Source organism: Coregonus clupeaformis, chromosome 18, assembly GCF_020615455.1.
Source record: "Coregonus clupeaformis isolate EN_2021a chromosome 18, ASM2061545v1, whole genome shotgun sequence".
Classification (NCBI taxonomy): domain Eukaryota; kingdom Metazoa; phylum Chordata; class Actinopteri; order Salmoniformes; family Salmonidae; genus Coregonus; species Coregonus clupeaformis.
This window is the reverse complement of record NC_059209.1, coordinates 25,089,724-25,113,608: the sequence shown is the minus strand read 5'-3', so window position 1 is coordinate 25,113,608 and position 23,885 is coordinate 25,089,724. Positions and strand designations below refer to the sequence as shown.

Here is a 23,885-nt window from a genome sequence, read left to right as displayed (position 1 = left end):
GATAACTCAAATGGTTTCTTCAAGATTGGTTATTCTCCTGAGTGGCGCAGTGGTCTAAGGCACTGCATCGCAGTGCTAACTGTGCCACTAGAGATCCTGGTTCGAATCCAGGCTCTGTCGCAGCCGGCCGCGACCGGGAGACTCATGGGCGGCGCACAATTGGCCCAGCGTCGTCCAGGGTAGGGGAGGGAATGGCCGGCAGGGATGTAGCTCAGTTGATAGAGCATGGCGTTTGCAACGCCAGGGTTGTGGGTTCGATTCCCACGGGGGGCCAGTATAAAAAAAATATGTATTCACTAACTGTAAATCGCTCTGGATAAGAGCATCTGCTAAATGACTAAAATGTAAATGTTATCTGCTCAGCTGCTCCTTATTAACAAACCGTACTCCTACTAGATAAGAAGGGTCATTCTCATCACTGTACCCTACTTTGCTCCGTTTTCCATTATTTTGAACAATACTCTAATTCTCCTTGATTCTACCGCCATTGTATTCAGATTCCACTTCATCATCCGCTTCCGTGAAGCTGTTTGTTTCCCTTCCACCATCGTTCCCCCCGTCTCTCGCCAACCCACTCTGACGGTCCTTCCCAACCAGAAGGACCAATGAGCCTTTCACAGAAATGTGAATGGGCTGTTTTTGTTGCAAGTGTAACAGTGTTGCTTCCGTCCCTCTCCTCGCCCCTACCTGGGCTTGAACCAGGGACCCTCTGCACACATCGACAACAGTCACCCTCGAAGCACCGTTACCCGTCGCTCCACAAAAGCGGCGGCCCTTGCAGAGCAAGGGAAACAACTACTTCAAGGTCTCAGAGCGAGTGACATTACCGATTGAAACGCTACTAGTGCGCACCGCTAACTAGCTAGCCATTTCACACCGGTTACACAAGACTTGAGCACAGATCTTCCATCATACTTGAGCACTGTCTTCAAAAATGGGAGGGGAGGTAACATCAAGTGGGACTGTTCTTGCCAATGAGAGGGCATATCGCGTGTGTACTACCACAACGTTAGGACACGTGACATCCTGGCAACTTGAGAAAAAAGGGGTGATTGTAGTCTAATAGGGTGAGAAAAAACACTTTACATTTGAGTTGTGCCTCTTAGTGTTAACCTGGGTCATTGGGCCGTCGACAAGTTGAAAGATAAAAAGGGTTAGGGTAGGGATGCCCCAAGGATCTCAGATAGCACTAAGAGGCACAACTCAAATATAATGTGTTTTTTTTCTCAAAGTTGCCAAGATGTCACTTCTCCTACTTATATTACACTCGTAACACCCGAACGCATTACAAAACGTATATTCAATCAAATAAGCCATTACATTTTTTGTTGACCAAATTCGACACTCATTGACCTCCATACAAAACACCGTCCTCGCTTCGTGAGCAAAAGAAAAACGCCACCTGCTGGAGAAGACAGATTTTGGGCTGAGTTATCATTCTCGCTTCGCCTCTTCCTCTCTGACTTGAGAGCTGCTGCGAAAATGGCGGTGTCTCGTCGCTCATCGCAGCAACAACAACAGGGCAACCTGCAATCTCCGCCACGAAACGGTTCTCTTTCGGTAAGTCCGCCGGGCTCTCCGCCGCTTGATCTTATGACAGCGACGTTCGTGCCTCCGGATGGTGAGCGTGGATGCAGCACAGGCATGGAGAATCCTTCGGCCTCCCCGGATCTTCCAGTCCCGGCCCTCAGCAGTGGGAGCAGCACAAGCCCGACCACAACAACCTCCGGCGGGGGGAGTAGTAGTGTTTCGAGCCCTGGTTCAGGAGGCACGACCCCTGGCGACGGTAGTAGTGGGATCGGTGGAGCTTTCAGGGAGCTATTTGAGGCCTGTCGGAATGGAGATGTATCCCGGGTGAAGAGACTTGTAGACTCGGTGAATGTGAATGCGAAGGACATGGCCGGACGAAAATCTACCCCTCTGCATTTCGCTGCTGGTTAGTTAAGATAGCGCTAACAAGCTTTGTTTTTGTGTTGTCAGCGCGAGTTGGCAGGTTGAAGTGTTTTCACACATCGCATGGTGCTTGTGAAAAATATCACAATTTTGGTCTGCCACGACGAGAATGGATGGTTAGTTATTAGTTAGCTACTGTACTGTAACTAGTTACGAATGCTCATTTTAATTCGCTACTGTTAGTTAGCTAACTAGTTTGCCAAGATGAAGGCCCATCGAAAACAGCTAGCTTAGTTGGCTAACTAGCTAATGCTAAAAACAGTTTAGTACACACACGGATGGGGACAGAAGGCCTCAGTCTCTCAGCCCTAGTAGTTATTAGCTACTTGCTAAACGTAAACAAAAATGCACAAATGTGTGTTTTGACGGGTGTTTCTCAAGCTATTCCTTGGCACGATCGAGTTTGGGAAAACCTGTTCAAGAGGAGCTGCTAAAAAGTAACGTTAGTTAGGTTGTTGATATTGTGCGCTGTTAATTTTTTTGTTTTGTTTCATAGAACTGACATTACATTACTGTCACACTGGATGCACTGACCATGTTTTGTCTGTCACTGTGTCAGGTTTTGGCCGGAAGGATGTGGTTGAGCACCTCTTACAGACTGGTGCTAACGTGCACGCCAGAGACGACGGTGGCCTCATCCCCCTGCACAACGCCTGCTCCTTTGGCCACGCGGAGGTGGTCAGTCTACTGCTGTGCCAAGGTGCGGACCCCAACGCACGGGACAACTGGAACTACACACCTCTGCATGAGGCAGCCATCAAGGGCAAGATTGACGTGTGCATCGGTGAGGGTGGATGTGGCAAAAAAAAATCGTGTGTCTGAAGATAGATCCTAAACTTGAGAATACCAGTACTTTGCTAAAAAATAATACCGTGATATTGCTGCTCCCAGTGCCTTATTATGGCACCCAAATGTACAATGTTGTGTCTTTCAACACTCTTAAACCCTGGTAATTTGCCCAGGAAAGGTTATGTTGACAATATTCAATCAATCAAATTTATATCAAATGTATTTACAAAGCCCTTTTTACATCAGCAAATGTCACAAAGTGCTTATACAGAACCCAGACTAAACCCCCAAAGAGCAAATAATGCAGATGTAGAATTGACTTTACTAAGGTGATTTACTATAGGTAGTTAAAATACTGTAAACTCTGCAAGGTATAAGACTATAATTGAATTAAAATAATGAAACTGTTTCCTATGTCTCCTTCACACAGTGCTCCTCCAGCATGGCGCTGATCCCAACATCCGTAATACGGACGGCAAGTCTGCCCTGGATCTGGCAGACCCCTCTGCCAAGGCTGTGCTCACCGGTGAGTTTCATACAACTACTCTCTTTCAGCCAGTTCTCTCCCCCATTACGTTGGGTACGTTCCTATGTTGTATCTTGTATTTTACGTGACTGCAACTATAACGATCTGGGCCCGCTTTTCCAAAAGCATCTTAAGGCTAAGTTAATCTTGGAACCATAGGATCCTATCGTTCTAACGATTAACTTAGCCATAAGATGCTTTTGGGAAACCGGGCCCAGGACTGTAACCTTTTGTCTGAATCATGGCTTGTCTTGACTTGGAACTCTGTGCCGTTCTAACCTGATATTTTGTATTCAGGTGAGTATAAGAAAGATGAACTCCTGGAAGCGGCAAGGTGAGTATCTTTATCAACTTGTTTCATTGGAGTGATCTGTTTGTAGTATTAGGCTACCTACCACATCTTTAAACATTTTCTAATACAAAATATTTGATCTTTCTTCTGTTCTCTTATGATCTGTGTGCTACAGGAGTGGCAATGAAGAGAAGCTGATGGCACTATTGACCCCACTAAATGTCAACTGCCATGCCAGTGATGGCCGCAAGGTAATAAAGATATCGCCTACACAACCTTACATGCCCACACTTTATATTAATGTTGTATAATATGTAGCGTATGCTTGATTTGTTCTAAATATTGGCGTGACCAACAGCAAGAAAAGTCTGGAGAGAAACTCTGTTTTCAGCCTACATACCAAAAAAAGTCACTTGTGTGGGGATAAAAAACACCATCTCATCCTAGTCTGATTATTATGTTTGGAACACTATGAAGAGGATTTGTGTCATTGTATTGGATTTAGGCAGGGGACGCTTTAATTTGACTGAACTTGTGCCCAGGCCATATTATATATACAGTGCCTTCGGAAAGTATTCAGACCCCTTGACTTTTTCCACATTTTGTTACGTTACAGCCTTATTCTAAAATGGATTAAATTGTTTTTTTCTCCTCATCAATCTACATACAATACCCCATCATGACAAAGCAAAAAGAGCTTAGAAATGTTTGCACATTTATTACAATTTTTTTGTTGAAATATCACATTTACATAAGTATTCAGACCCTTTCCTCAGTACTTTGTTGAAGCACCTTTGGCAGCGATTACAGCATCGAGTCTTCTTGGGTATGACACTACAAGCTTGGCACACCTGTATTTGGGGAGTTTCTCCCATTCTTCTCTGCAGATCCTCTAAAGCTGTCAGGTTTGATGGGGAGTGTTGCTGCACAGCTATTTTCAGGTCTCTCCAGAGATGTTTGATCGTGTTCAAGTCCGGGCTCTGGCTGGGCCACTCAAGGACATTCAGAAACTTGTCCCGAAGCCACTCCTGCGTTGTCTTGGCTGTGTGCTTAGGGTAGTTGTCCTGTTGGAAGGTGAACCTTCGCCCCAGTCTGAGGTCCTGAGCGCTCTGGAGCAGGTTTTCATCAAGGATCTCTCTGTACTTTCCTCCCTTCATCTTTCCCTCGATCCTGACTAGTCTCCCAGTCCCTGCCGCTGAAAAACATCCCCACAGCATGATGCTGCCACCACCATACTTCACCGTAGGGATGGTGCCAGGTTTCCTCCAGATGTGACACTTGGCATTCAGGCCAAAGAGTTCAATCTTGGTTTCATCAGACCAGAGAATCTTGTTTCTCATGGTCTGAGAGTTCTTTAGGTGCCTTTTGGTAAACTCCAAGCAGGCTGTCATGTGCCTTTTACTGAGGAGTGACTTCTGTCTGGCCACTCTACCATAAAGGCCTGATAGGTGGAGTGCTGCAGAGATGGTTGTCCTTCTGGAAGTTTCTCCCATCTCCACATAGGAACTCTAGAGCTCTGTCAGAGTGACCATCGAGTTCATGGTCACCTCCCTGACCAAGGCCCTTCTCCCTTGATTGCTCAGTTTGGCCGGGCGGCCAGCTCTAGGAAGAGTTTTGGTGGTTCCAAACTTCTTCCATTTAAGAATGATGGAGGCCACTGAGTTCTTGGGGACTTTCAATGCTTTGGTACGGTTCCCCAGATCTGTGCCTCGACACAATCCTGTCTCGGAGCTCTACAGACAATTCCTTCGACCTAATGGCTTGGTTTTTGCTCTGACATGCACTGTCAAATGTGGGACCTTGTATAGACAGGTGTGTGCCTTTCCAAATCATGTCCAATCAATTGAATTTACCACAGGTGGACTCCAATGAAGTTGTAGAAACATCTCAAGGATGATCAATGGAAACAGGATGCACCTGAGCTCAATTTCGAGTCTCATAGCAAAGGCTCTGAAAACTTATGTAAATAAGTTATTTCTGTTTATTTTTAAAACTGTTTTCGCTTTGTCATTATGGGGTATTCTGTGTAGATTGCTGAGATTTGTATTTATTTAATCCATTTTAGAATAAGGCTGTAACATAACAAAATGTGGAAGGGTCAAGGGGTCTGAATACTTTCCGAAGGCACTGATTTAACAGCGATGTCAACATGGGATTTTTCAGATTTTTGACTTGAAAGATGCCCATCTGTCCAACTATTTTGTCTCCTGTGATCGTAGTCGAAATGTAATCCTTTTTATTGTATATAAACGTATGTTACCCTATTCAACCATTCCCTGTGTGCAGAGGGTTCATTTTGGTACTCCTTCAGTATTGCTCCAAATAGTTTTTTGCAGAGGGATATTCATAGGAAATATTTTCACTTTTATTTTGGTCCCTCAGTTACCTCTAATTCTAGTAACACTGATCCTCTGTCTTCTGCACATCCAACATTTGCTATAACCAAGTTGTCGCCAATATCGATCAACATTTTTGTTTTTGAATAGTTGGTCATGTTTATCACATCCATTAATATTCTATCATGTAGTGCAGAGTTTCCCAACCTTCTCCTCTGGGATTGTTTTGTTTTAACCCTAAACTGGCACACCTGATTCAATTAGTCAAAGGCTTGATGATTAGTTGACTCATTTAATCAGGTGTGGCAGTTTAGGGTTAAAACAAAAATGTGAAATCATGTTGTGCAGTGTTTCCCAACTCCTGTCCTCGTACTCCCAAAATTAAAAAAAGCCCAAGACAAGCGCTCCTGATTCTACTTGCCAACTAATCATCAAGCCATTGACAAGTTGAGTCAGGTTTTCAAAAATGTGCTGTTGGGGCTACTCGAGGACCGGATTAGGAAACACGGATTGTAGAAATGTTATAGAAATTCCAAATTTAGCTTAATGCATTGTGTCTCTAGCACACTGTCACTGGCCACGTTTACATGCACACCAATATCTCATTATTATTCGGGATACTCAAGTATTCTGTTTGAGTTGACGCGTATAAATATCATATCCCGTTTACAATAACCCAAAAAAGCTTGTATCCAGGTTATGAGAAACCCGGATAAATTGCCTGGGATATGCTTATCTTAGACGGGATACTGTGGCATGTAAACATCTTATCCCATTTACTGTTGTTTTTCACAGTCTGCGCAGGCTCAGTTTCACATATCATGGGTGTTGGGTGATGTTTTCATCTCATTGTCAAACAAATTGCTTTAAAATGTAGGCTACCTGCGGAATTCGATCAACCATAATCATTCCATAATTTATTTTGCTGATACTCTGTACTGGACCGTATAGCCTACTGGTTATACAGCCTATACGTTTCTGCTTATAGTTTCTTACATTTGGTAGGCCATTTGTTTGTCAACTATAGTTACATGCAGCTTCTCTTCTGTCAACTTGTTGCCCCAGAAGACTAAATAAAGTAGTGCTCACCAGAATGTCTTACATCGAAAGAATGAATGCGAAAGTAACCTAGTTAACATTGGTTAAGTTGTCTGTTTCGTTTAAGGACCGGGGAGAAAACGCAATGACTCCAAAACAGTGTAAAGATTGGCCCTGTGCAAAATTTCCTGATGTCATCAGTTTGACCGGTTTTAAGGAAACGAAAAGCTGAGAACTATGAAACACGTTTCAAATGAGACTTCAGTTCGTCTTGGGGGCATATTTTATGTGGTTGAAATACTGTCTACTTGCATGAGTGTCAAAGATGACACATTACACATGCATTTGCATTTTCTCGAGATACTGAAAGAAATCATATTTCTACACTCCTGTTCCAGAGACAAAATTAACATTTGTTGTATCATTTTACTGCAAGAAATGTGTAATTCTACAGGAGTTAATATTACGCTACATTTGAGAGGTTATAGGCCTACAGTCAGTGTCCATATTTCAGTTACTATTCCATTTAACCCATATTAACTTTAATTATGAATATTCTGTTAATTCATGGACAGGGATACTCGTGAGCGGGATATCGAAGGTGCATGTAAATGGTTATCCCGAAAAAGACCTCAAGCGGGATATGAGCTACTATCCGGAATACTCTGCGCACGTAAACATGGTCATTGACTTCCTGTCATGAGTGCGTTGTGGTAATAGGGTGGTTGTTTAGGATTATTTTAATCTTTGCATTGTTATTAGCTGTTGATGAGTTTAGTGTTTGGATCAGAGGGCATTGTGTTTCACCAGAGCACTCCTCTCTCTACTCAGGGCGTCATGACTTGACAATTAACTTCAGTCTGAGGAAAGTGTGTACTTAAAGTCAGAAGGCTCTACTTTGCATTGGTAATTGTGGAATAGTACTGGCTCATTTGTAAATGTAGTTACCCCTCGTCTTGTTTGGCACCAGTTTTAATTATTCAGTTTTTCACTTCCAGTGCATTCTCATGAGTAGAGAAGTCATCGCCAAAAAGCTAGCATCCATCTCAGAGTTGGCAAGAAACCATATCTTGGTCTCCTTTTCATAATTATGAATAATGCATCATCTAGAGACTATTGGCTAGGATGAGCAGTATTTTTCTAGCATCATAATTCACTCTGGCTAACCAGGTCCCTAAAGTGGATGATTTAAAATCATACTCATTATTCTTTGACATTTAGGTTTTCCAAGCACATTACCTTGTTCCTAACTGACATTTTAGGAAATCCTCATTGAAAAAAATTATAATCATAACAGCGTTTCCTCCTCCATCTGTTTTGTTGGCAGAACACATTTGGGTTTATATGAATGGGCCGTTTGTTAAGAAGACTCTTGGGCACACTGTGGTGACAACAAAGCATTCACTCCCTGCACCTCAGTGTGCCTGTGCCAGTCTGAGGGCTTGTGTGGGTGTAGGATAAGCACTTTGGCTTTTCCTGAGGGATAACCAGGGAGCCTGCCTGCCTTATTAAGAATACTACAGAGCAACAGTGAGACTAGTCACATTTCCCTAAAGCTGTGTACTCATTGTACCTGGTGTCACTTTGAATTTATATAAATGGATAATGCCGGTGTGTTTCTCATTCATTTTAAAGGGTGATAGGCTAGAAGTATCCTTTTTTGCTGTGAAATAAAAATACTACAATTTTGTAATTTTTTGTTTTGTTTTGTTTTTTGTGTGACTCTGGCAACATTGTCGATCAGTCAACATCCCAAAAAATGCTGGTAAGTTTATCTCGATAACTGCCACCTGATTGTTGCACTGTTGTGATTTGTATTTTTTTCTTTAATCCATGTTTTATTTGACCAATACGCTGGCTCTCACTTGTAATTAATTGCACATCATGGACATGGGTCTACTGGTCACTTTCATATTTCCTACCCCATGCTCCTGTCCTGTGAATGTGTGTGGGGGGGGGTATATGTGTGCCAGACCTGGGTTTAAATGGTATTTGTTATCTTTCAAATACATTAGCTGTGCTTGATTGAGCTTTCCTGCTGCAACGGTACAGACAGAATAGTCCCTAAAGTGGACTACCAAAACCATGCCTATCTAGCACTTCAGCCAGGCTCAATCACATGCTGAAAGTATTTAAAAGAAAACAGATGGGCGTACCTACTATTTGAACCCAGGTCTGGTGTGTGTGTGTGGTGGTGGAGGAGGTGAGTAAGTGGTTCTGAAGCCATGGCCTGCTTCGCTCATTGGATTTGGAGCTCAAATATAGCACATTGCCTGATTTCCACAGTGCCACCCTCCCCTTTCTGCAGTCCTCTATCTAACTACTTTACACCCTCCCACCTCTGCTAAGTTTCAATCACTTCTTGTTCTTCAATCAATATATTTATTGTAGGCCTGTGACTTTTCAGTTTTGATCAAATGCGCATGTCTGGAAGCCTGCACCTTACATTTTGTCAGTTGATTCTTGTACTATATTGTATGTATTTGTTTGTTTGATTTTTGACACTGTCCGCTTGTCACTTCGACTAGTCTTGAATGGGTAGTGTTCCTTGGATTAAGAAAAATCAATAATTTCTCATCTTTAAGTGCTATGCTGACGTCGCTGCTCATGCTTTTTGAATTATTTGATTTTTTTCCTTGTGATTGCCTTCATCAAACATGAATGATATTGTTGGTCTGTCCTGTCTGAGTTGTTCAGTGGTCTTATTCTGTCTTGATACCTACCAGTGCATGAATGCTACTGTTTCTTCCTTTCTGTCTGTGAGGTAAACTGTTGCTAAACTCCTGGGTGGAAAACTATTCCACAGCTTTGCGTACACTAACATTATTATGCTTGGCTCACATAGGCACCATGTGATTTGGAATGGCCATACAGACCGACACAACATTTGTTATGAATACACAGTAGATTCAATCCTTCCTTAGCCAGCTTTTTAGCATCCTGTATATTATGTTTTGGAAGGAAGGGGTTGAGGGACAAGTCAGATTTCCCTTTTCTCCTTTTCATAACTTGTTTGAGGTAAGCTAGCATCAGTGTGCGACCTAAGAAGTATCTTTTAAGATGGATGATCTGAGAGTTCTGTCAGACTTGCATAGACAGGGCGGTTGAGAATAGGTTGATTGTTTTGGGGTGTAATACTCGAACCATTCTGAGCTTGCATCCTTCCACCATTCAACTGCATTGAAAACTCACAGACCGTTCGTCAATACAATTTGCTTCCTAGCATAATCAGCCATTCACCCACTCTGGCTCTCTGAAGGCAGTGTGTTCTGATGTGTATTGACTCTGAGCTCTGTGTGTCTAATGACATGTCCTCTCTTCCAGTCCACCCCACTGCACTTGGCGGCTGGCTACAACAGAGTCCGCATCGTCCAGCTACTGCTGCAGCACAGGGCAGACGTCCATGCCAAGGACAAAGGGTAAGACCAAACTCAATACAAAACTTTAGTTGTATTTGTACAGCCCCATTTGAAGGCCTGTTTTCCTCCACTGTTTCTTGGTCTAAGAACATTCTCAGCAGAGAAACGTCTCAACCACAGATTCATAGAATAAAATAGCTGTTCATTTTAATGACTATCTCTCTGGCAGTGGCCTGGTCCCTCTCCACAACGCCTGCTCCTATGGACACTTTGAGGTCACAGAGCTTCTGCTCAAGGTAAGGGCTCTAAAAGATTCTAGTTCACTTTTACAAAATGGATTTCTGTAGACCCGTCATTGATGCCCCACTTTAATTAGCCAATTTTAGAATGTTGGTTTTATTGATGGAGAATAATTGATCAACTCTCCTGTCTGTCTACAGCATGGAGCGTGTGTAAATGCCATGGACCTGTGGCAGTTCACTCCTCTCCACGAGGCTGCATCTAAGAACCGTGTGGAGGTGTGTTCTTTGCTGCTGAGCCACGGAGCCGACCCCACCCTGCTCAACTGCCACAACAAGAGTGCCGTGGACATGGCCCCCACCCCCGAACTCAAAGAGAGACTAACCTGTGAGTTCAGTGGGAGACTGGAGAGAACACACGTGCATATACAGTGCATTCGGAAAGAATTCAGACCCCTTCCCTTTTTCCACATTTTGTTACATTACAGCCTTATTCTAAAAATTCTTTTTTTTTTAAATACATCCTCATCAATTTACACACAATACCACATAATGACAAAGCGAAAACGGGTTTGAAGAAATTTTAGCAAATGTATAAAAAAAATAAAACAGAAATACCTTATTTACATAAGTATTCAGACCCTTTGCTATGAAACTCATAATTGAGCTCAGGTGCATCCTGTTTCCATTGATCATCCTTGAGATGTTTCTACAACTTGATTGGAGTCCACCTGTGGTTAGTTCAATTGATTGGACATGATTTGGAAAGGCACACACCTGTCTATATAAGGTCCCACAGTTGACAGTGCATGTCAGAGCAAAAACCAAGCCATGAGTTTGAAGGAATTGTCTGTAGAGCTCCGAGACAGGATTGTGTCGAGGCACAGATCTGGGGAAGGGTACCAAAACATTTCTGAAGCATTGAAAGTCCACAATAACACAGTGGCCTCCATCATTCTTAAATGGGAGAAGTTTGAAACCACCAAAACTCTTCCTAGAGCTTGCCGCCCGGCCAAACTTAGCAATCAAGGGAGAAGGGCCTTGGTCAGGGAGGTGACCAAGAACCCGATGGTCACACTGACAGAGCTTCAGATTTCCTCTGTGGAGATGGTTGTCCTTCTGGAAGGTTCTCCCATCTCTGCAGCACTCCACCAATCAGGCCTTTATGGTAGAGTGGCCAGACGGAAGCCGCCACTCAGTAAAAGGCACATGACAGCCCGCTTGGAGTTTGCCAAAAGGCACCTAAAGACTCTGACCATGAGAAACAAGATTCTCTGGTCTGATGAAACCAAGATTGAACTCTTTGGCCTGAATGCCAAGCGTCACATCTGGAGGAAACCTGGCACCATCCCTATGCTGAAGCATGGTGGTGGCAGCATCATGCTGTGGGGATGTTTTTCAGCGGCAGGGACTGGGAGACTAGTCAGGATCGAGGGAAAGATGAACGCAGCAACGTACAGAGATCCTTGATGAAAACCTGCTCCAGAGCACTCAGGACGTCAGACTGGGGTGAAGGTTCACCTTCCAACAGGACAACGACCCTATGCACACAGCCAAGACAACGCAGGAGTGGCTTCGGGACAAGTCTCTGAATGTCCTTGAGTGGCCCAGCCAGAGCCCGGACTTGAACCCGATCAAACCTATGGAGAGACCTGAAAATAGCTGTGCAGTGACGCTCCCCATCCAACCTGACAGAGCTTGAGAAGAATGGGAGAAACTCCCCAAATACAGGTGTGCCAAGCTTGTAGCGTCATACCCAAGAAGACTCGAGGCTGCCAAAGGTGCTTCAACAAAGTACTGAGTAAAGGGTCTGAATACTCATTTAAATGTGATATTTTAGTTCTTTATTTTCTCATAAATTTGCAAACATTTCTACAAACCTGTTTTTGCTTTGTCATTATGGGGTATTGTGTGTAGATTGATGAGGCAAATCAATTTACTTAATCCATTTTAGAATAAGGCTGTAACGTAACAAAATGTGGAAAAAGTCAAAGGGTCTGAATACTTTCGGAATGCACTGTATACATGTGTGCGCACATTTTTATATACATGATAATGAAAAAACACTTGCACACAGACTACTCTCTCAATTCACAAAGACTACAGACCGATGAGAATGTCTGCGTCGGCCCTCGGCTCTTCTCACATTTCAATCTCCCCTTTTCGTTCAATCTCCTTTCTGCCATCCAGATGAGTTTAAAGGTCATTCGCTGCTCCAGGCAGCTCGGGAGGCAGACATGGCCAAGGTGAAGAAGACCCTGGCCCTGGAGATCATCAGCTTCAAACACCCACAGACCAATGAGACCGCCCTGGTGAGGTCATCACTGCTCCTTCTGGCTAATGCTCAATGTCACAGTGACACAGAACGTTACCTCATAATCAACAGCTATGGATGTCTAAAATGGCACCCTATTTCCTATATGAAAAGTTATGGGCCATGATTAAAAGTAGTGCACTATATAGGGAACAGGGTGCCATTTGGGATGCATCCTATGTCACTGTCAGAATCCGTTTGTGTGACACATGACCTAGGATGACCACTATAAACAAGCACAAAACCTGAGAAGGCATTCACACATGCTCCATACAGTGATATAATGGAAGGTGTTGTCCCTCTGTTTCAGCACTGTGCCGTTGCCTCCCCTCACCCCAAACGGAAGCAGGTGACAGAGCTGCTGCTGCGTAAAGGTGCCAACATCAATGACAAGAACAAAGAGTAAGACACCATTACAACGAGGAGACCATGTCAGTGTTTCACATATTGTATAGGAGGCCCCCCCCAAAAAAAAATACTTTAGCATCTATTGGTTTCAGTTAAGAATGTTGGCTTGTTAAACTGCAGAATGAGAATCCTCTGAGGCTGATTCCTGCACAAGGAAAGCAATGCCCCTAAACAATCGCTCTCTCCTTCCTGTCTGTCTGTAGCTTCATGACGGCCCTGCATGTTGCGGCCGAGAGAGCACACAACGACATCCTGGAGGTGCTGCAGAAACATGGAGCCAAGGTACACACTGCAGGCCTCTTCAGTCTAACAAATACCATTTCATTTAGCTTGTCATATCTCTCTCTCTGGCTCGTAGCCTCCATATCTGATAACTTCACAAAAAAAGATTATGAAATAAGTGTATCACATTTAGCTTTGAGTCTGTTGCTGTTTGTGTGACTGACTATTCCCTCTGTCCTTCTCCCTCTGTCCTTCTCCCCCGTCCTTCTCCCTCCCCCCTCCGTCTCCGACCCTCCAGGTGAATGCGGTGGACACCCTGGGGCAGACGGCCCTCCACAGGGCAGCCTTGGCGGGCCACATCCAGACATGCAGGCTGCTGCTGAGCTACGGGGCTGACCCGGCCATCGTCTCCCTGCAGGGCTTCACTGCCTCACAGATGGGCAACGAGGCCGTGCAGCAGATCCTCAATGGTACAGTAGTAGAGCACCTTGGGTTAAATACAAAGATTCTCTTTTATATTCTACTCTCTACATTGGGATTGACAATGGTGCTTGTGTGCATCTAAGATGTTTTATGAATTTTGATGAAAGATTCATTACATACATATGGCCTTTAAATCTAGGCTATGCAGTGATGGTAAGTTAGCAGGATGTATAACAAAGAAACTATCGGTTATGTTGCCCATAAATATTGCACAGTGCTTTGTCAAATTTCACAGTATGTTTTATTTCATGATGTTGGTCCGTTTCCTACAGAAAATGTTCCAACTCGTAACTCTGATGTGGACTACCGGTTTCTGGAAGCCGCCAAGGCTGGAGATTTGGACACTGTGCAGGTAGGCTGATCAGCTACATCATCTCGGGTTCATGAATTCAATCATGTTCCATACATCAACGATGATCTACCTACCACCATGAATCCAAGATGTCTTCCTCTGTCACTTTTGATATTCTGTCTATGTTGTCTCGTCTGTGTTTTGTAGCAACTGTGCACTCCTCAGAACGTGAACTGTCGGGACCTGGAGGGTCGTCACTCCACCCCTCTGCACTTTGCTGCAGGCTACAACCGTGTGGCCGTGGTGGAGTACCTGCTACATCATGGAGCTGACGTACACGCTAAAGACAAAGGGTACGTGTTGTCTTACTAGTCCACCCTACTACCTCTGTCTTTCCTTACTGTCTTTGCAGAGACATTTACTTTTACCTCAGATTGTCAGCAAAAAGGCTTTCACTTTGTGTTGAATACATATCTTTGTATTGGCTTTCATTCTGCATTGAATACATCTTTATCATTGGATTACATTTAGCATTCAATACGTACAATACTTGAAACCTTTAGTCATATAATTACATTATTTATAGGATCTCTGTGCCTTCAGTGGTCTAACTAGTCTGTCTGTCCTGCAGCGGTCTGGTGCCCCTCCACAATGCCTGCTCCTATGGTCACTATGAGGTGGCAGAGCTGCTGGTGAGACACGGGGCGTCGGTGAACGTAGCTGACCTCTGGAAGTTCACCCCTCTCCACGAGGCTGCTGCCAAGGGCAAATACGAGATCTGCAAACTGCTCCTCAAGGTTAGTCTAGCTGTGCCTTTCATATCTTCTGAAATGATGAGGTCCCAATAGCATAATAAGGCTATACTGAGGCATTTCTATAGTCAAAACAGCAAATTATTTATTGTGATAGCTTTTTATAGACTTTGCTCAAAGCACCAACGTGTCTCTGTGTAGCTATGTGTATAGCTAGAAGAGATTTTCAACGACAGAACAAAGTATTTTTTAATGTACATTCATGATGTATTTGTGTGTGTTGCTCCAGCATGGAGCAGACCCCACCAAGAAGAACCGTGACGGTAACATGCCTCTGGACATGGTGAAGGATGGAGACACGGACATCCAGGACCTACTGAGAGGAGACGCTGCCTTGCTGGATGCTGCTAAGAAGGGCTGTCTGGCCCGTGTCCAGAAACTCTGCAGCCCAGAGAACATCAATTGTAGAGACACACAGGGACGCAACTCCACCCCCCTGCACCTTGCAGGTACTGAACCTACCAGAATCAATTTGTGGAATCAATCAATACATTTTATATTTTTATAAAGCACTTTTTACATCAGCAGTTGTCACAAAGTGCTTTACAATTACCCAGCCTAAACCGCAAAGCAGTGGAATCAATTCATTGAATGGAAAATGTGGAAACCAGACACAGACCTTTACCACTCAAACATAAGTAGATCCCCTTACATAAAAGGATGACAGGCAAATCATCAAACCCTGGACAGTTTGATCATTTGGAGCTATATTATTACTTTGACACATTACAGAAAGATCTTTCATTCAGGTTTTTTTGTACGGTAGACTGCCATGTTGTCATCCGTCTTGTTTCCCACCTCTGTAGCTGGCTACAACAACCTGGAGGTGGCAGAGTATCTCCTGGAGCATGGGGCTGATGTCAACGCACAGGACAAAGGAGGCCTCATCCCCCTGCACAACGCTGCCTCCTACGGGGTGAGTCGGCACAAAGATTACGCCTCGGAAGACATTGTACATGCTGTACGGTTTGGCCTAAGGGTTTATAACATAGATAATGCATACAAAATACCTACGCTGTGACCTTGAGGCCTAAGATATGTAACAGCTTGGATCTAAGGCACTGCATCGCACTGCTAGCTGTGCCACTAGAGATCCTGGTTCGACTCCAGGCTCTGTGGAAGCCGGCCGCGACCGGGAGACCCATGAGGCGGCGCACAATTGGCCCAGCGTCGTCCAGGGTAGGGGAGGGAATGGCCGACAGGGATGTAGCTCAGTTGGTAGAGCATGGTGTTTGCAACGTGTGGGTTTGATTCCCACGGGGGGCCAGTATAAAAAAAATATATATATAAAAAATTCTAATGTATGCACTCACCAACTGTAAGTCGCTCTGGATAAGAGCGTCTGCTAAATGACGTAAATGTAAGACTTTTTAGATATTGTTTGGGTTACAAAACCTTATAGAAACCCGTACAGCAAATACAAGGACAAAACACCCACGCTGTGATGAAAGTCACCTTGTGGAAAGCTTAAGAAGATATGGAACAGCGTGGCTGTCATCAGTTTCTGGGCATGTCATGATTCAATCGTGTTACTAATTTAGTCTCTCCTCTCATCTGCTACTTCTATCCTCTGCTCCTCTCCTCAATCGCTCCTCTCCTGTCTTTCCTCTTCTCTCCTACAGCATGTGGACATTGCTGCCCTCCTGATAAAGTTCAACACGTGTGTGAATGCTACAGACAAGTGGGCCTTCACCCCCCTCCATGAGGCGGCTCAGAAGGGCCGGACCCAGCTGTGTGCTCTCCTGCTGGCCCACGGAGCGGACCCCACCATGAAGAATCAGGAGGGACAGACTGCACTGGACCTGGCCACGGTAACACGCCTTGATCTCCTACTGTTAGAGCAGCTAGCAATGCCACAAAATGAAGTGTTGTTTTTTGCTGTTACTGGCAGACATTTGCTTGAATGGTGAAGGTGCATAAAGATAGGAATTCAGATCTGACGCAATCGTTTGCGCACTATCCACAGTTTAACTACGGCGCGCGACATGGTTCAATCTGCCTATAAATCAGAACAATCTACTTTTTTGTTTTTTCTAATTGCCGCCGTCTTGGAGCTAGAATTGGAATCGTGTTTACTGTGCTAATGCCCATACAAAAAGATGAACGATACAGTACGGTGAACTTGGCAAGTTAGGCATTTGTTAGAAGTACATGGGGGCTGCCATCTTTATGCACCATACCGTTCTAAATGCTTACCATTTTTCCCATTTATATATTTTGACACACTTAGCAGAAACTAGAGATTTGGCCAATACTGAAACAGCCTGAAATTCAAACATTTAGACCAACCAGTTCTGACCCATGGTTTCTCCATCTAATTATGTCTTCCTCTCAGGCTGATGACATCCGGGCCCTGCTGATGGATGCCATGCCCCCAGACGCCCTGCCCAGTTGCTTCAAGCCCCAGGCCACAGTGGTCAGCGCCGGCTCGGTCATCTCCCCGGCCTCCACGCCCTCCTGCCTGTCTGCAGCCAGCAGCATCGACAACCTGGCCGGGCCCCTCAATGAGCTGGGAGCCGCAGGGACCTCCGGGGTGGCCGACGGGGCCACGGGCTCTGAGAGGAAGGAGGGAGCATGTAAGTAGCGCTATAGAGCCAGGATCGAAACTGGGGCCGGGGTTTTAGCATGTAGCTGATATATTCTTGTAGATTCAACAGATCTTAACTCCATCACCAGCTTTGACTCACTGGATTTGTATTTGTATTTATTAGGGATCCCTATTAGCTGCTGCCAAGGCAGCAGCTACTCATCCTGGGGTCCAAACACATTAAAGCATGTACATTACATATAAAACAGTACATCATATAACATTATTACGGCACTACATATCTACAATACAAAATGTATAATGAAGTCTGGTTGAAGACTAAGGGCCATACTGATTCATCTGTATTGACTATCATTTTACTCACATATTGAATTTGCTTTGTATTCCAGTGGCGATGTTGGACATGAACATCAGTCAGTTCTTGAAGAGCTTGGGTCTGGAACATCTGAGGGACATCTTTGAGAGAGAACAGGTGACTGTTTTAATGATAGAGTTTTATGCTATATCATAACTTATTTAACAGGGCATCTAATTAGTCTGACATCTGTCTTTTTCCCCCTCTTGAAGTTGCTGTTGTCATGACACAGTTCAGGATCCCTGCTCTGAATTAAATGTCCTGTTCTCACCCAGATCTCTCTGGATGTTCTGGCTGACATGGGTCACGAGGAGCTGAAGGAGATTGGGATCAACGCCTACGGCCACCGACACAAACTAATCAAGGGAGTAGAGAGGCTGCTGGGAGGACTACAAGGTCTGGACCAATGTTCCCTGACATTTTTTTAGACACTGAGTACATTTCTGGTCTGCTGAGCGCAAACTTGAACGTTGTGAAAATTCTGTGCAACTTCCAGCACGTGTTTACTGTGAACACTGAGGCTGTACCTGCTTTAAGTTACAGTTTTAACAGTGACCAAGTAGGCTACTGTGGCTATTTGATCATATTGTAGGCCTACCAGAGTGGAGAAAAAAAAATGCGCCCCGTAACATTTTAACATGGAAATAGCTGTTTTATCATTCAGCCTACAGTAGCAGCCAATGTTTGGTGTTCAATGTAGGCCTACATTCCATGAGACTTTTTAAAAAACATGCGAGGCTTGACATTAACCTGTTTATCCACTTGTCCTTCAGACAAGGAGGTGACTGAAATTGTTGTTTGACGCAAGAAAACAAATAAAATGCATTATTATTCCCATACCATTATTACAGAGAATCAGACAAGTTGTGCTAGCTACCCTCTGCCTATTGGCTACTTAGCTTATTCAAGCCTGTCTCAAAATGCAACACTGCCCCTTTAAGACCAAAAAACGATCGTTACCTGACTTGCTTTTCAAAGTTTAGTGCTCTTTTTTTTGTCCAGCACTAGGCCTAATATACGTCTGGGAAACTGGCCCTGAAAGTATAGGTGGGAAGCCAACCCAATGTGTAACAAAGCATGAGTGCGTAACAGGTTATTTGTTTGTTCTCCAGGTGCCAACCCGTACCTGACATTCCACTGTGCCAACCAGGGCACAGTCCTCATTGACCTTGCCCCTGACGACAAGGAGGGCCAATCAGTGGAGGAGGAGGTGGGTACACCCATACAGAGAGATACACGGAGTGTACAAAACATTAGGAACACCTGCTCTTTCCATGACATAGACTGACCAGGTGAAAGCTATGATTCCTTATTGATGTCACTTGTTAAATCCACTTCAATCAGTGTAGATGAAGGGGAGGAGACCATTAAAGAAAGATTTTTAAGCCTTGCGACATGGATTGTGTATGTGTGCCATTCAGAGGGTGAATGGGCAAGACAAAATATGTAAGTGCCTTTGAACAGTGTATGGTAGTAGGTGCCAGGCACACCAGTTTGTGTCTTGAACTGCAACGCTGCTGGCTTTTTCACGCTCAAAAGTTTCCCATATGTATCAAGAATGGACATCCAGCCAACTTGACACAACTGTTGGAAGAATTGCAGTCAACATGGGCCAGCATCCCTGTGGAATGCTTTTGACTCCTTGTAGAGTCCATGCTCAAATGAATTGAGGCTGTTCTGTTCAATATTAGGAAGGTGTTCCTAATGTTTTGTACACTGGTGTATATTGTATACGCATGTATTATATTTGATTCTGTGAGTTGACCTCATCACACTCTGGTCTGAGTACTGATAAAGAAAACTACAGCATCCTAATGAAGCTGAGTGAAGATTCTGTACCAACTGAGTGCCATGTTTAGAGAAATCGAATGAATTCCTGTGATTTTAAGACGTTTCATGTTTATTTTTCTCTCTGCTCCAGATGCAAAGTACCATCCGAGAACACAGGGATGGAGGCAACGCAGGAGGGGTGTTCAGCAGATACAACATCATCAAGGTCAGCTGTACATGATATTACAGTACTACACGCTCTACTCGCTACATTTGCTCATAGGATGGAGCTCATCCTCCATCACATTTATTGATTGGTAAGAATGCACAATGGCAGGGGTTGGCAACAGGCTGCCCGCAAGTTTTTTTTTAAAATTACATTTCTTTTCTGAATTCATGAGGAATTCAGCAAAAATTAGTTTAATTTAGGAAATCTGTTCCCAAGTATTCTCACGAATAACACGAGACGTGATCCTGTCTTAATGTAATCAAGGTATGAAATGACTTATTTTCAAATAGTGTCTTTTTGAGCTTAGTTGTGGTCAGTTTGCAGTGTACAAATTATTATAATTATGTTCCGGCCCCCCGATCATTCGTTTGACAAAAATTGGCATTGGGCTGAATCTAGTTGCCTACCCCTGCACTATGGTTTCAGGAACTCTGGTAGTGTTAATGATTCCATCTTCTGAAAAGGAAGGAAGATTAGAAGTCATTAGTATTGCTGCTGTAGTTTATTCCTGTCTGTGTGTCCATGCAGATTCAGAAGGTGGTCAATAAGAAGCTGCGGGAGCGATACACACACCGCCAGAAGGAGATCTCCGATGAGAACCACAACCACCACAATGAGCGTATGCTCTTCCATGGTAACAAGACATATTCCATATTCATATTACGACCTGTTTTATTTTTTACCACGCTCCTTGTTAATTCAACAACAAAAATTATGTCTTAACTGATTATCACTAGAAAAATGTTAACCGTGTTTGTCATTATTTCTTGTTTTTTACAAATACGAATTTCAGTCGTATTTGACATTTGTTCTTGTTTCATGTCTTTTGGTTCTCCAGGTTCTCCGTTCATAAATGCCATCATCCACAAAGGCTTTGACGAGCGGCATGCGTACATCGGAGGGATGTTTGGAGCAGGGATCTACTTTGCTGAGAACTCCTCTAAGAGTAACCAGTATGTGTATGGCATCGGGGGCGGCACCGGATGCCCCACTCACAAAGACCGCTCCTGTTACCTGTGCCACAGGTGAGACATGATCGATGGAAAGAACACATATTTAGGTGCATTGAGGCTTTACTGCTATTACTCATGAATAGACTGTTGCCAAACTAGTGCCTCTCTCTCAATCAATTAATCTATCAATCAATCATGGCCTTCATCAGAGCTATGATAATTATGAAACCTCATTAGTGAACCATCATTTGACCCCTGTTCTCCGTGACCTACAGGCAGATGTTATTCTGCCGTGTGACCCTGGGGAAGTCCTTCCTCCAGTTCAGTGCCATGAAGATGGCCCACGCCCCCCCTGGACACCACTCTGTGATTGGCCGGCCCAGCGTCAACGGCCTGGCCTACGCAGAGTACGTCATCTACAGAGGGGAGCAGGTGAGACTTAAATTGAATTCTACTTTATTTATCCCCTCAAAGACAAGTCCAGACATTAGGCAATCAGGCAGAAGTTTTTACACGTTAGGGGCCGGTTTCCCGGACACAGATTTAAGCCTAGACCTGGACTAAAGAATCCACAATGGAAAATCTCCTTTGAAATTGCTTTGTAATCCAGTACTTATTATTTGCTCTTCTCATTGACTTCTGTCCCATGTGTGTTGGCAGGCCTACCCAGAGTATCTCATCACCTATCAGATCCTTAAGCCGGAGAGCACAGCCGCGTCTGCTGCAGGAGAGGATCAGAAGACCTAGTCCTGCACCACCAGACCAATCTCACACACACAGTTCCTGAACACAGTCCTCCTGACCCACAACACATGACTGAAGCTTTTTGGTGTTTTTTTCTGTTTTATTGTAATGCCTAAACCTTTTTATTTTCATCACAGACTGAGTTCCAGTTCCATTCTTCTTGTCCAGTACAGTAACCGTAGACTGGGCAGATGACATGAAATATATTGTAATATACTGTAATATACTATGAAATATACTGTAATATATTTAAGCAATAAGGCCCGAGGAGGTGTGGTATATGTCCAATATACCACAGCTAAGGGCTGTTCTTAAGCATGACGCAACGCGGAGTGCCTGGATACAGCCCTTAGCTGTGGTATATTGGCCAAATACCACAAACCCCAGAGATGCCTTATTGCTATTATAAACTGGTTACCAACGTAATTAGAACAGTATAAATATATTTTTTTCATACCCGTGGTATACGATCTGATATACCACGGCTTTCAACCAATCAGGGCTCGAACCACCCAGTTTATAATATTAAATAAACTGTTGTATATTATCTCCTGCTTGTGGTGATAGGCTTTCAGTTTCCTTTGCATTGGCTGCATGTATAGACAGGCGCATGTATGGCAAATATCGGGTGTGGGTTCCCCACTTTCTACCCCTGGAGAGGGGGTTGTAGAGATTCGCCCTCATCTGCCCTGCAGTGGTCAGAATAATTGTCTACCATTCTCACCTAATCATGTCTTGTGACTTGGAGAATCACCTCTTTTCAACGCTGTTGTTCTCAACCAGTCTGTAACCCCTGTAATACTGCCCCCCGCCCAGCCTTCCTTACATACATACATACATACTGTATAGCCATTGAATAGCTGATGATATTTGTGATTTATAATGATACAGATAACACTAGTACCACATGGATTACTCTATTATTAATAGGATTGCTATTCATGGACTCTTCTTGAATGACCTTACTACATGCCTGAGGTATATTCCAGATAAAGCAGGACATCAGGAGAACCATAGTATTAGGAATTATAATTATACGAGGAGAACACACATGATTTAGAAGAGCAGTCATCTACTCGGACATATTATTTGTTGCACAAGAAGTGTGAACTCCACAACCCGGATTGCCATGGTCTTATTCATGGACTTCAAATCCATGCGTAAAGATTTGCACTTTTAAATGGATACTATTTAAGTTATTTGAAATTAATTGCAAATGTAATGGTAAAAAAATTATGTATGTACAGGTTGTGTAAATGGATGTGTATCACAGTTGATGTTTAACATTGTCATTTGGAGTTTTATTGTAAATTAAGTCTAAATTCCTTTCTGGCCTTGATTATGTCTACTTTTTGAATAAACGTTGTCCATGTAAGAGCAGTTTGTATATAGTAAGTATAAGCTGGAAGTAGAGGCCTAAGCATTGTTGTTCACTAGTTTACTCCAATTAGGGAAAGGGTGGTGGGGTTGGAAAGTAATGAAGGGGAATATATTTTTAAAAAATGGTGTGTGTGTGTGTTTGTGTGTGTATATATATATATATATATATATACAGTGAGGGAAAAAAAGTATTTGATCCCCTGCTGATTTTGTACGTTTGCCCACTGACAAAGACATGATCAGTCTATAGTTTTAATGGTAGGTTTATTTGAACAGTGAGAGACAGAATAACAACAACAAAAATACAGAAAAACGCATGTCAAAAATGTTAAATTGATTTGCATTTTAATGAGGGAAATAAGTATTTGACCCCTCTGCAAAACATGATTTAGTACTTGGTGGCAAAACCCTTGTTGGCAATCACAGAGGTCAGACGTTTCTTGTAGTTGGCCACCAGGTTTGCACACATCTCAGGAGGGATTTTGTTCCACTCCTCTTTGCAGATCTTCTCCAAGTCATTAAGGTTTCGAGGCTGACGTTTGGCAACTCAAACCTTCAGCTCCCTCCACAGATTTTCTATGGGATTAAGGTCTGGAGACTGGCTAGGACACTCCAGGACCTTAATGTGCTTCTTCTTGAGCCACTCCTTTGTTGCCTTGGCCGTGTGTTTTGGGTCATTGTCATGCTGGAATACCCATCCACGACCCATTTTCAATGCCCTGGCTGAGGGAAGGAGGTTCTCACCCAAGATTTGACGGTACATGGCTCCGTCCATCGTCCTTTTGATGCGGTGAAGTTTGTCCTGTCCCCTTAGCAGAAAAACACCCCCAAAGCATAATGTTT

The 23,885-nt window shown here is 43.7% G+C and overlaps 1 protein-coding gene across 4 annotated transcripts; it reads left to right on the top strand.

The window, feature by feature from the left end:
- The first annotated feature begins 1,392 nt into the window (after window positions 1–1,392).
- Window positions 1,393–21,939, top strand: LOC121530628 (poly [ADP-ribose] polymerase tankyrase-1). 4 transcript variants are annotated; one of them, XM_041835733.2, is made up of 28 exons: window positions 1,393–1,936; window positions 2,513–2,737; window positions 3,173–3,268; window positions 3,566–3,602; window positions 3,736–3,811; window positions 8,679–8,699; window positions 10,259–10,353; window positions 10,523–10,589; window positions 10,734–10,920; window positions 12,723–12,844; window positions 13,157–13,248; window positions 13,458–13,536; window positions 13,775–13,946; window positions 14,232–14,311; window positions 14,459–14,604; window positions 14,883–15,048; window positions 15,293–15,512; window positions 15,870–15,979; window positions 16,686–16,874; window positions 17,399–17,639; window positions 18,001–18,083; window positions 18,242–18,362; window positions 19,079–19,176; window positions 19,888–19,962; window positions 20,494–20,599; window positions 20,795–20,990; window positions 21,194–21,350; window positions 21,579–21,939. In XM_041835733.2, exons 1-28 carry the CDS (start codon window positions 1,483–1,485, stop codon window positions 21,663–21,665), a joined length of 3,798 nt encoding a protein of 1,265 aa, XP_041691667.2. In that variant the 5' UTR covers window positions 1,393–1,482; the 3' UTR covers window positions 21,666–21,939. The 4 variants fall into 4 exon arrangements, with proteins under 4 accessions (XP_041691667.2, XP_041691669.2, XP_041691668.2 ...); XM_041835734.2 differs by having other exon boundaries at window positions 1,395–1,936; window positions 20,804–20,990; XM_041835735.2 differs by lacking the exon at window positions 8,679–8,699.
- The last annotated feature ends 1,946 nt before the right edge of the window (window positions 21,940–23,885 follow it).